Here is a 12,835-nt window from a genome sequence, read left to right on the forward strand (position 1 = left end):
GGGAGCAGCCACTGCACTCCAGTCAGGGTGACAGAGTGAGACTCCAACTCAAAAAAAAACAAAAACAAAACAATTCAGTTTATTAAAAGAACTTAAGTTCACGTAGTCTAAATAAACATCCTGAAGTTCACTGAATGCTCACTAGTAAAAACATATTAAAAACTTTCAAGAAGTATTTCTGTTCTTGTGATAGAGATATATGTGAGAGGGCAGCTTTCTTAAAATTCAGAACTGAGGCTAATTATTTACTAAACATAAATTTACAAAATATACTTTTTCAAAGAGCACATATCTTTTCTTTGATGTCTGTGAAGAGATCTCTATTTATACCATATTAAATAAGACTTAGCACTTGTAAGTATTAGTACTAAGAAGATACATCAGGATATCAATGGTCTGGCCTCATTTTTTCCTTAATATGCAATTGGTAAGACAACTGATTTCTAAAACTCTAATGTTTCTCTTTTATTTCAGTGCCATAAAATGTTATCCTGCGCGCCCACCTCATGCAGGACTTACAATACTGCTTAATGTGAGCCACAAGGAACGTCTCCACTTAGACCTTTTAATGCATTACATTTCAGTGTCCATCATCATCCCTGAAAAAGCGAAAATGAATGATACTCACCTACAGAAGGACCTGTCATAGCTTTAGTGTAGCAAAAACTGATCACATGTTTTTATATAAACACTAGAAACGAAGGCAGAGCATCAAGTGAGTAGAGAGTTGAGTGATATCAATAATATCTGCTTTTCAAAATATCCTCAAATTCTGTCAATGCAAAAATAAAAGTACACATGGAATATACTTATACCGCTCTAAAAAGAAAATAAATCAACTGATTCTATTCAACATGTAAGCAAATAATTTCATCTAATTGCTTTGACGTTGACTCATTAATTTAATGTACTGTTTAAAAGTGTAAGTGCCATAGTGCTTTATAGTGTGAATTTTCTCATGTTTATTTAAACTTGACTTTTGATTAAATAAGTTTCCACGCATATTGCATCTGTAACATTTTCAGTTTAAAGATTTTAAAGACCCTGATGTTTTCTAAGGCATTTTGAACAAAGGTCGTTTCACATTAATTGAATTGGCAGAGATTCTAGTGAACGCAAATTATCTAAAGTCAAATAAGGTTTTAGCTACCATTGAAGGCTTTAGACATTCTTTACATCTGTACATTCAAAAGATCTGTGGTATAAAAAAAGGAAATGCTACTCTTTCCATCTGTAAAGCTTCTCTCCCCATGATCTCTCTATGGCTTATATTTTGAAAAATGTCTTTCTACTCATTACAGGTATGGGGAATTTACTGAGTATGAATTCTCTGATGTTGAGAAAATTTGGAGTAATGGTGCAAGGTTTTGCCACATTCTTTACATTTGAAGAGTTTATCGCCAGTATGGATTCTCTGATGTTGCGAAAGACTTGCACACTGGGTAAAGGCTTTGCCACATTCTTCGCATTTATAGGGTTTATCTCCAGTATGGATTCTCTGATGTTGAATAAGATTTGAGTACCAATTAAAGGCTTTGCCACATTCGTCACATTTGTAGGGTTTCTCTCCAGTATGGATCCACATATGTCCAGCAAGGCCCGAACGAAAGTGGAAGGCTCTGTCACATTGCTTACACCTGTATGGTTTTTCGCCAGTATGGATCCTCATGTGTCCAGTAAGTCCAATAAGAGAGAGAAAGACTTTGCCACACTCTTCACATTTGTAGGGCTTACCTCCAGTATGGATGTTCATATGTCGTGCAAGTCCTGAGTGAGATGTATAGGACTTGTCACATTCTTTACATTTGTATGGTTTCTCTCCCGAATGGATCCTTGAGTGTTCAGCAAATCCTTTTTGAGAGCGAAAGGCTTTGCCACATTCTTCACATTGATAGGGTTTTTCTCCAGTATGGATTCTCTGATGTTGAATAAGGTTTGAGTACCGGCTAAAGGCTTTGTCACATTTTTCACATTTGTAAGGTTTCTCTCCAGTATGGATTCTCTGATGCTGTGAAAGATATGAATAACAGCTAAACGCTTTGCCACATTCTTCACATTTGTAGGGTTTCTCTCCAGTATGGATTCTCTGATGTAGTGAAAGATATGAATAATAGCTAAAGGCTTTGCCGCACTCTTCACATTTGAAGGGAGTCTCTCCAGTGTGGATTCTTTCATGATTTTTTAGATTTGATGATTTAGTAAACACTTTCCCACATATATTACATGTGTGTAAATTTCCTCCAACATTAATTCTCTGATGTTGACTACATTTTGAGGACTGGTTAAAAGCTTTGCCATATTCATATCTGTAAGCCACTTCTGGGATATGGATACTCTGGTGGATAATAAATTGGGAGTGTTGATAAAAGACTTGTCCACATTTGTTACATTTGTAATGTACAATAGAACATCCTTTCTGCCCTTCATTCTCTTTCACACTTTCCCAATCTTTCCTTAAGTGTAAATGCTTATGGTCAAATCTTCCACATCTTCTCAATGCCACATTTGTGAGTGACTCTTCTGCATGCTCCTCTGGTGAAAGGCCCTCATTGTAATGAGAAGTCATAGCTAAAAGTAATGAAAATAAGAATTTATCTCACTTACTAAATTGAAGTGAACATATCTTACAAATCTAATGAAATTATACCATGCTAAGAACATCAGCAAGATGATGAAATAAAAATCACAGGTCTAGCCGGGCTCAGTGGCTCAGCCTGTAATCCCACGCCTTTGGGAGGCTGAGGTGAGTGGATTGCCTGAGCCCGCGGGTTCGAGACCCGCCTGGGCAGGCGAGACCTCATCTCTACAATAAATCAAAAAATTAACCAGGCTTGGTAGCGTGCGCCTGTAGTTCCAGCTACTTGGAAGGCTGAGGCGGAAGGATCGCCGGAGCCCAGCAGGTCGAGGCTGCGGTGGCCAGGAGCAGCCACTGCTCTCCAGTCTGGGTGACAGAGTGAGACTCCAACTCAAAAAAAAAAAAAAAGAAATCAGTGGTACACTTTGGATGACATGTTGGGACTGTTGAGTCAAAAGGTAAATGATTCACACAGCACCAGAGAGACTACCATACCAGACATATCACAGATATAGCAATAACTTTGAGCTTTTAAAAAGTAACATGGTCCAACTATTTAACTGGAAGAGTAGACGCATAATTCCAGAGAAGACACATCCTAAGAACATGTTTGAGAGGGTCCCAGAATCTCTAACGTAGTGATTGATGTCACACTAGCTCTAGACAAAGCTATTCCATAAAGATTACAACATGCAGCTCTTTTTTATGCTAAAAAGTATTACAAAGCATACCATGAATCAGGAAAAGATGACCCAACTATTGAAACAATAAAAATCCAAAAATCAGTTCCAAAGAATTAGAGATGTATATGTTCCCTGACAATTCAAAATAACCACCTTAATGATGTTTAATAAGATAAACAAGAATACAAATAACCAAACAAAAGAAAAACCAGGAAAAGAAGAATATCAACAAACAAAAAAAACATTAAAAATACAGAATTTGTGGAGCTTACAAATTTGAAAATGTCTGAGAAAATCTCCAAAGAAATGAAAGAAATCAGAAAAATCAAAAAGTTTAATGAATTCAAGTAAGGATAAACAAAACCATACTCACAGTCAGACATATTATCAAAGTTTTGGGCTGGTTTCGGTGGTTCATACCATAACCACAGCCATTTGGGAGGCTAAGATGAGAAGACTGCCTTAGAGAACAGCCTCAGCAACATGGTGAGATTGCTTTTTGGGGGGGGGGTCACAGTTTCACTATGTTGGCCAGGTTGGAATGCAGTGGCACACTCATGGCCACTACAGCCTCAACCTGCTGCACTCAGGTGATCCTTCCACCTCAGCCTTCCAAGTAGTTGAAACTATAGGCACACGCTATCATGCCCAGCTAATTTTTTTATATATTGTAGAGAACAGGGCTCACCGAGTAGTCCAGGCTGAACTCAAACCCGTGGGCTCAGGCAATCCTCTTGCCTCTATCTGCCAAAGTGCTAGGATTACAGGCATGAGTCACCACACCTGGCTGAGACCTCATCTTTACAATAAATCAAAAAACTAGTAGAAACCTTCCAGGCTAGAAGGGATTGGGTCATATAGCAAACATGATGAAGGAACAAAACTACCAGCTAAAAATACTATATCCAGAAAAACTGCCCTTCCAATGAAAAAAGTAAAAAGACCTTTCACGATAAACAAAAGCTTAAAAACTAATCACTAGATATTCCCTAACAAGAAATGCAAAGGGGGTTCTTCTCATTAAAATTAAACTGATTGCCGGGCTTGGTGGCTCAGCCTGCAATCCCACGCCTTTGGGAGGCTGAGGTGAGTGGATTGCCTGAGCCCGCGGGTTCGCGACCCGCCTGGGCAGCGAGACCTCATCTCTACAATCAATCAAAAAATCAGCCGGGCGTCGTAGCACATGCCTGTAATTCCGGCTACTCGGAAGGCTGAGGCGCAAGGATCGCCGGAGCCCAGCAGGTCGAGGCTGCGGTGGCCGGGAGCAGCCACTGCACTCCAGTCTGGGCGACAGAGTGAGACTCCAACTCAAAAAAATAAAAAATAAAAAAATAAGAGTCAACTCACGCTGTCTACAAGAATAGTATTTTAAATCTAAGGATGTAAGCCGGGCATGGTAGCTCAAGCCCGTAATTCCAAGCAGGAGGCCAAGGCAAGAGGACTGCCTGAGTCCAGGGATTCAAGACCTGCCTGGGCAATTTGGTGAGACTTCGTCTCTAAAATAAACCAAAAAATTAGCCAGGTGTGGTAGTGCGCACCTGTAGTTCTGGCTACTTGGAAGGCTGAGGCGGAAGGATCGCCTGAGCCCAGTCAGTCGAGGCTGTGGTGGCCATGGGCAACAGAGTGAGACTCCGAATTTTTTTTTTAAATCCTATTACAAAGATATTGTAACTGAAACAGTTTGTTGCTGTCATAAGGGCAGACAGACATACGAAACAAGAAGTATGGAAATAAATCATTGTATATATACAGTCACATGAGTTATTTGCACACCTATATTTACTGCAATATGAATTCATAACAGCTAATAGTTGGAAACAAGCAAAACATTTTTTAATCAAATAAGACAATTTGAAATACAAAAACAATGTTATATTATGTAGCCTTAAAAAAAGCAAGGTATCAGACCAGGCTTGGTGGTTCAGCTTGTAATCCCAGCACTTTGGGAAGCCAAAGTGAGTGGACTGCCTGAGCCCAGTAGGTCAATGCTGGAGTGGTCGTGAGCATGTCACTGCACTCCAGCCTGGGCAATAGAGTGAGACTCTAAAAAAAAAAAAAAAAAATCAAGATATTTTGTAGTACTTAAAATCAGAATAAATCTTCAAGGCATTATTCTAAGCAAAATTATCCAGTAATAAAAGATACCACATAATTCCACTTATATATCTAAAGTCAATAAACTCCCTGATACAGAAAATATAATCACCTTTTCAGTTCTAGGTGAAGAGAGAAATAAAAACATGGGCTTTTATGGGATCCCATAACATACTGCATTACAATGTGAATATACTTAATAGTACTGAACTGCATACTTAACAATATTTCAGGCCAGGCTCGGTGGCTCAGACTATAATCCCAGCACTTTGGGAGGCCAATGCAAGTGGACTGCCTGAGCCCACGTCTCTACAATAAATAAAAAATTTGCCAGGCATAGTAGCACGCGCCTGTAATTCCGGCTACTTGGAAGGCTGAGGCGGAAGACTCACCAGAGCCCAGCAGGTCGAGGCTGTGGTGGCCAGGAGCGTGCCACTGCACTCCAGTCTAGGCAACAGAGTAAAACTCCAACTCAAAAAAAAAAAACATTTCAGATGGTCAATATGCTATGTGTTTTGACCACAATTAAAAGTAAAAATTGGCCAGGTGGAGTGGCTCACACCTATAATCCCAGCAGGTTAGGAGGTTGAGGTGAGAGGATTGCCTGAGCCCATGGGTTCAAGACCAGACTGGGCAACTTGGCGAGACCTAATCTCTACAATAAATCAAAAAATTAGCCAGGCATGGTGAAGTATGCCTGTAGTTCCAGTGACTTGGAAGGCTGAGGTAAAATGATCGCGTGATCCCAGCAAGTCAAGGCTGTGGTGGCCATGAGCATGCCACTCAAAAAATAAAAATAAAGAAAAATCAATACCTAAAAGAGAGTATAGGGTAATAAAGTTTTTCAAAATTTACCTTCAATCAAGAAAGTGTTTTACTCTCACAAAGATTATATAGATTCACTGATAAATATCTGACAAAAGCCAATTTTCATTACTATTCACCTAGACAAGTTAAAACCGATAACCAATAACCAAGAAAAAAATGTTTTCACAAAAGTAAAATTCATGTAACCATACAAATGAACACCAAATTTTGTTGGAAAAAGACATACTTCTGACTCATTTTTGAATTTTGTCCCTCATTGTCTTAATTAGGACAATATTAGAGAATTCAACATAATATCCAAAATGATCAACAGGTTATTATTTTAACCATAATTAACTGAAGTATGAACATAATTAACTAATGTAAGAAAAGTCAATGTAAATAAACACTGAAATATAAAATTGTAAATAGATAAATGAATAAAAATAAGAGAAAAATGTAATCCATAAAATTCAGAATAAACGTAATTGTACTGCTTAAACCGAATCCTTGTAGATAACTACAATTCTCAACTGTGGTAGGCATCCATGAAAAGCAGACATGCTGAATCATCAGCATACAATTAGATTAGTAACATTTCAGAAAAAAATGGGCCGCGTTTGTTGGCTCAGCCTGTAATCCCAGCACTTTGGGAGGCTGAGGTGAGTGAACTGCCTGAGCCCACGGGTTCGAGACCCGCCTGGGCAACTTGGCGAGACCTCATCTCTACAACAAATCAAAAATTAGCCGGGCGTGGTAGCACGTGCCTGTAGTTCCAGCTACTTGGAAGGCTGAGGTGGAAGGATTGCCAGAGCCCAGCAGGTCGAGGCTGCGGTGGCTGGGAGCGGCCACTGCACTTCAGTCTGGGCGACAGAGTGAGACTCCAACTCAAAAAATAGAAAATAAAAATAAATAAATTAGCTACTGAATCTTTTTCATTATGTTATTAGTATACTGTTATTTCTTCACAAAATGGAAAGCAGTAATCTAGCCTTTAGTAATAATGAAAACCCTTACATTTCTAAATACTGGAGGCAATATCAATATTATAAAATATGGTATGAAACACTGATATATAAAACAAACCAGTGGAAATACATGACAGTCTTATTCACATACAGGTGGAGAAAAGAGGATGGAAATGCTAAAGATAACTTTTTACATGCAATAAACCAAAACATTTTTAAAAATTGGTTTTTTTCAGTTGGAGTCTCACTCTGTTGCCAAGGCTGGAGTGCAGTGGCACACTCAAGGCCACATTGCAGACTCAACCTGCTGGGGCTCAGGCAATCCTTCCACCTCAGCCTTCCAAGTAGCCGGAACTACAGGCGCGCACTACCACACCAGGCTATTTTTTAATTTATTATAGAGACAAGGCCTCATCAAGTTGCCCGGGCTGGTCTTGAACTCGTGGGCTCAGGCAATCCACTCGCCTCGACCTCCCAAACTGCTGGGATGACAGGCTGAGCCACCGAGCCCGGCCAAAAAAAATTTTTTTAAAGAAATGTGGAGGCCGGGTTCAATGGCTTAGGCCTATAATCCCTGCACTTTGGGAGGTCGAGGTGAGAGGACTGCCCGAGCCTGCAGGTTCGAGAGTCTGGCTTTTTTGACATTTGGACCTCTCATCTGTGTCACCTGCACATGTATTCCGATCTGCTTGAGGGTATGGCTATTGTCTTCTCTCCTTTCGTATTACAGGACTCTTTTCTTTTCTCCAGAAAGGTGACCAAGTATGGCTTAGAGACTGTCTACCACATGCCCTCCTCGTCCTCAGAATAGCACAATGGGCTCAGGAGGAAACTCCCAACTCTCCATATCTCCCTCAGGAGAGAACTAGAACAGTGGACCATGTACTCAAACTTTTGACTTTGTGTGGAAATGTGTGACGATTGGTTTGTGTCACTCCTAACATGGAGTGCTAAAGAAGAAGGTGGAGTATTATGAGTGACAGGTTTGTGTCTCATGAGAAGAAAGGTGAATGTTTGTTATAGTTCCAGAAAAGCTTCAATACCACAGACGGTATACTGGGGTAGCCAAAGATGACGGGATCTGAAAATGAAACTGAGAACAATCTCTTGAACTCAGAAAATACACAAGTTGATAGTCAACACATCCTGAGAAGATGTTTAAGAAGCACACAGACTCTACAGCCCAGCTGATCAGTGTCAGCCTTCGCTTGTAAAACGCCAGATTATTAATTACTGGACTAGGCAGCTTCATTTTAAATTTCTAAAACTTTTAAGATGACCCCAGGGCAGAAAGATGATAGATGATAGACAGACAGATACAGAGATAGAAATAGAAAATAGATAGAAATGTATGCATGCATCTATCCAGAAAACATATCACAGTTGAAGGAATAAAATAAATCTCCAGGCAACCTCTTCAGGTCCCCTCCTGCTATGGGAGCTTTTCTGTCCTCTTAATAAATCCTGCTTTCTAAAAAAAAAATAATAATAGGCCGGGCTCGGTGGCTCAGCCTGTAATTCCAGCACTTTGGGAGGTCAAGGCGAGTGGATTGCCTGAGCCTGCAGGTTCGAGACCTGCTTGGGCAACCTGGCGCAACCTTGTCTCTACAATAAATCAAAAAATCAGCCGGGCGTGGTAGCGCGCGCCTGTAGTTCCGGCTACTTGAAAGGCTGAGGCAGAAGGATGCCCGGAGTCCAGCAGGCGAGGCTGCGGTGGCCAGGAGTGTGCCACTGCACTCCAGTCTGGGCAACAGAGTGAGACTCCAACTCAAAATAATAATAATAAATCTCCAAAAATATACCCTAAAGAAATGAAGATCTATTGATGACCTATACATGACAAAAAATTCAAAAAAAATTTCAAACATGCTTAATAAGTAAAACAGAACAGTGGCAGATCAAAATAAATAGGAAGATGATGTATAAAGAAAACCAGAATATCAATGAAGAGATAAAACAACAAAAAAGAACCCATTAGAAACCGTGGAGTTGAAGAATACAATAACTGAGTTGAAACAAATCCACTTGAGGGGCATAATAGTCTTAGGGAAAAAAAATCAGAAAATTAAAAACATGTCATTTATAAATATTTGGTCAGGAAAGCAAACTAAACAAAAATAACATAAAATGTATAGACTATAAGACTTTTTGGACAGCATCAAGTAGACCAATATCCTGATGACAGGATGTAACAATCTGTTTTTTACAAAATATTTCTGATCACTGGTTGGTTGAATCCACAGTGGCAGAATTCACAGATATGGATAGAAACGTTCTAGATCTGAAAAAACCGCAGTTCAAAAATAAGGGGAAAATAAAGACTTGCCAAGATAAAAAAAAAATCTGCGGATGTTTGTCACCACTAGAACGACCCTACAAGATATGCTAAAGGGAGTGCTTTCTCTTGAAAATGAAGCAATGCTGAACCGCGTCATAAAACCATATAAAAATGTAAAGTTCTGTTAAAGATCAGTGTATATACAAATAGAAAATGCTCTGGCAAAAAAGAAAATAAGAAAATGCTCTGCTATTACAATGATGGTGCCTAAAACGCTCATAATCATTTATAGAATTTTTTTTTTTTTTAGATGAAATCTCATTCTGTTGCCTAGGCTGGAGTGCAGTGGCATGCTGCTCACGGCCACAACAGCCTCAACCTGCTGGGCTCAGGTGATCCTTCTGCCTCAGCCTTCCAAGTAGCTGGAATTACAGGCACACACAACCAAGCCCAGCTAATTTGTTGATGTACTGTAAAGATGAGGTCTTGCCAAGTTGTCTGGGCTGGTCTCAAACCCATGGGCTCAGGCAATCCTCTCATCTCGGCCTCCCATAGTGCTGGGATTATAGGCATGAGCCATTGCACCTGGCCTATAGAATTTTAAATAACAAGAATTTTGCACACATCTTTCTTAAGACACACAATATAAAATATTTGTTTTGTGACAATAATAACACAAAAGGAGATGTAAAAAGAGTGCTTGTATGAAATTGAAGTTAACGTTTTATGATATTAAAATGCATCTGAAGTTGGGTGAGGTGGCTCACGCCTATAACCCCAGCACTTTGGAAGACCGAGGTGAGAGGATTGTCTGAGCCCAGGGGTTCGAGACCAGCCTGGGCAACTTGATGAGATCTCATCTCTACAATAAGTCAAGAAAAATGAGCTGGGCATTGTGGCATGTGCCTGTAGGTCCAGCTACTTGGAAGACTGCGGCGGAAGGATTGCCTGAGCCTAGAAGGTCAAGACTGCGGTGGCCGTGAGTGTGCCCCTGCACTCCCGCCTGGGCGACAGTGAGACTCCAACAATTAAAAAAATAGCATACTGTTAGATTATGATTTTTTTCAATCCATCATCCATTTTAAGGGATTAGGGAGTTTAATTCACTTATGCTAAAGTAATTACTGAGAGGAAAAGGCTTACTGTTGCCATTTTAGGATTATAGGAGCGAGACACAGCACCCAGTCAACAATATGCTATTTTTAAGAGATTCACTTTAGCTCTAAGGAGTCAAACAGTCCTAAAGTAAAGAGGATGGAAAAAAAATACAGTATATTCCCTACTTACAAACAAGTGCCATTTTGAGAGCGCATCCAAAAAAAAGTTTGCCTAACACAATCAATTATGTAATGCTGTACTGTAATATGTTATAATAGTTGTAATACAAATAATACATAAAAAACAAACACAGAAAAATATAGCAAAAGATAAAATAAAGCAAAAAAAGCAAACAATAAAACAAACAGTTTTTGTTTTGTTTTGTTTTGTTTTTTGAGTTGGAGTCTCACTCTGTCGCCCAGACTGGAGTGCAGTGGCCGCTCTTGGCCACCGCAGCCTCGACCTGCTGGGCTCCGGTGATCCTTCCGCCTCAGCCTTCCAAGGAGCTGGAATTACAGGCAGGCACTACCACGCCCGGTTGATTTTTTTTTATTTATTGTAGAGATGAGGTCTCGCTGCCCAGACGGGTCTCGAACCCACGGGCTCAGGCAATCCACTCACCTCAGCCTCCCAAAGGCATGGGATTACAGGCTGAGTCACCGAGCTCGGCTCAAACAGTTTTTTTTTTTTTAAATCACACAAATGAACACGATAACACACATTCACATCTTTAAAATCTCACAACTTGAGGGTTCATATGTAAGGAACTATGCAAACAGTACCAAAAGAGGACAGGATTGCCACATTATATTAGACAAAACACACAGTAAGTAAAAAACTGTCACAAAAAGCAAAAAAAGATATCATACAATAATAAAAACGACCAATGTACTAGGAATCTATAGCAGGTACAAATGCGTATACAACTAATATCAGAATTCCCAGATAAATGAAGCAAATATTGACAAAATAAAGCAAAAGATTACAGCAACACAATAACTTTGAAAGAATTTAATACCGCGCCTTCAATAATGAATAGAAATGCCAGGTAAGAGATCAATACGAAAACACAGAACTTGAACAACACTAAAGACCAATTAGACTTAAAAGACCAATTAGACTTAAAAGACAAAAAAAAAAAAACAAAAAGCTGCTCTCCAACTGACAGCAGCAGAATACACAATGTATTCAATTGCACAGGGCACACTCTCCAAGATAGACAGTGTATTAGGACACAAAACAAGTCTTTTCACATCCAAAAAGACAGAAATTATACAAGGTATCTTTTCGGACCACAAGGATATACAACTAGAAATTAAAAGTGAAAGAAAAACAAGCAGATCCAAAAATATGTGCAACTTAAGTAACACTCTAATGCCTATAATACCAGCACCTTTGGAAGCTGAGGCAGGTGGATTGCTTGAGCCCAGGAGTTCAAGACCAGTCTGGGCAACACAGCAAGAACTTGTCTCTACATTAAAAAATTTAATAAATTAGCCAGGCATGAGGGCAAGTGTCTGCCATCACAACTACTCGGGAGGCTGAAGAGGGAGGATTGCCTGAGTCCAGGAGGTCAAAACTGTGGTAAGCCATGATCACACCACTGCACTCTAGCCTGGGATACAGAGTCAGACCGCAACTCAAAAGAAGTCAGAAGATTTAATATCATTAAGATGACAATTTGACACACAGACATGCACAAATTAAACGTAATTACTATGAAAATTCAAAGGCAATTTTATTTGCAAAATTTTTTTAAATCCTAATATTTATATAGAATCTCAAGGTACCATAAATGGCCAAAACAGTCGTAACAACAACAAAAAATAGAGACATTAACTTTCTGATTTTAAAACATTTTATAAGCCGGGCTCGGTGGCTCAGCCTGTAATCCCGTGCCTTGAGAGGCTGAGGTGAGTGGATTGCCTGAGCCTGCGGGTTTGAGACCCGCCTGGGCAATTGACGAGACCTCATCTCCACAATAAATCAAAAATTAGCCGGGCGTGGTAGTGCGCGCCTGTAGTTCCAGCTACTTGGAAGGCTGAGGCGGAAGGATCGCCAGAGTCCAGCAGGTCGAGGCCATGGTGGCCGGGAGCGGCCACTGCACTCCAGTCTGGGTAACAGAGTGAGACTCCAACTCAAAAAGTTAAAAATTTTAAATTTTTTTTTTTAAATGTTACAGTAATAAAAACAATGTGGTACTGGCATATAAGAAGACAAACATAATGGAACAGAATAATAAACCCCAATATAAACCGGGCTCAGTGGCTCAGCCTGTAATCCCGCACCTTTGGGAGGCCGAGGTGAGTGGATTGCCTGAGCCTGTGGGTTC

General features: G+C 39.9%; 1 protein-coding gene across 1 annotated transcript in view; it reads right to left on the minus strand.

Moving 5' to 3' along the window:
* Positions 1-1,312: 1,312 nt before the first annotated feature.
* Positions 1,313-12,835, minus strand: part of LOC103272001 (zinc finger protein 254-like) — a 20,945-nt gene continuing 9,422 nt past the window's right edge. Inside the window, exon 4 of the mRNA XM_021718281.1 lies at positions 1,313-2,568. Coding sequence (XP_021573956.1) covers positions 1,313-2,568 — 1,256 coding nt within the window. The remainder of the gene's footprint in view (positions 2,569-12,835) is intronic.

This window comes from Carlito syrichta, unplaced genomic scaffold (assembly GCF_000164805.1).
Source record: "Carlito syrichta isolate Samal-C Ts95f unplaced genomic scaffold, Tarsius_syrichta-2.0.1 Scaffold312068, whole genome shotgun sequence".
Lineage (NCBI taxonomy): Eukaryota > Metazoa > Chordata > Mammalia > Primates > Tarsiidae > Carlito > Carlito syrichta.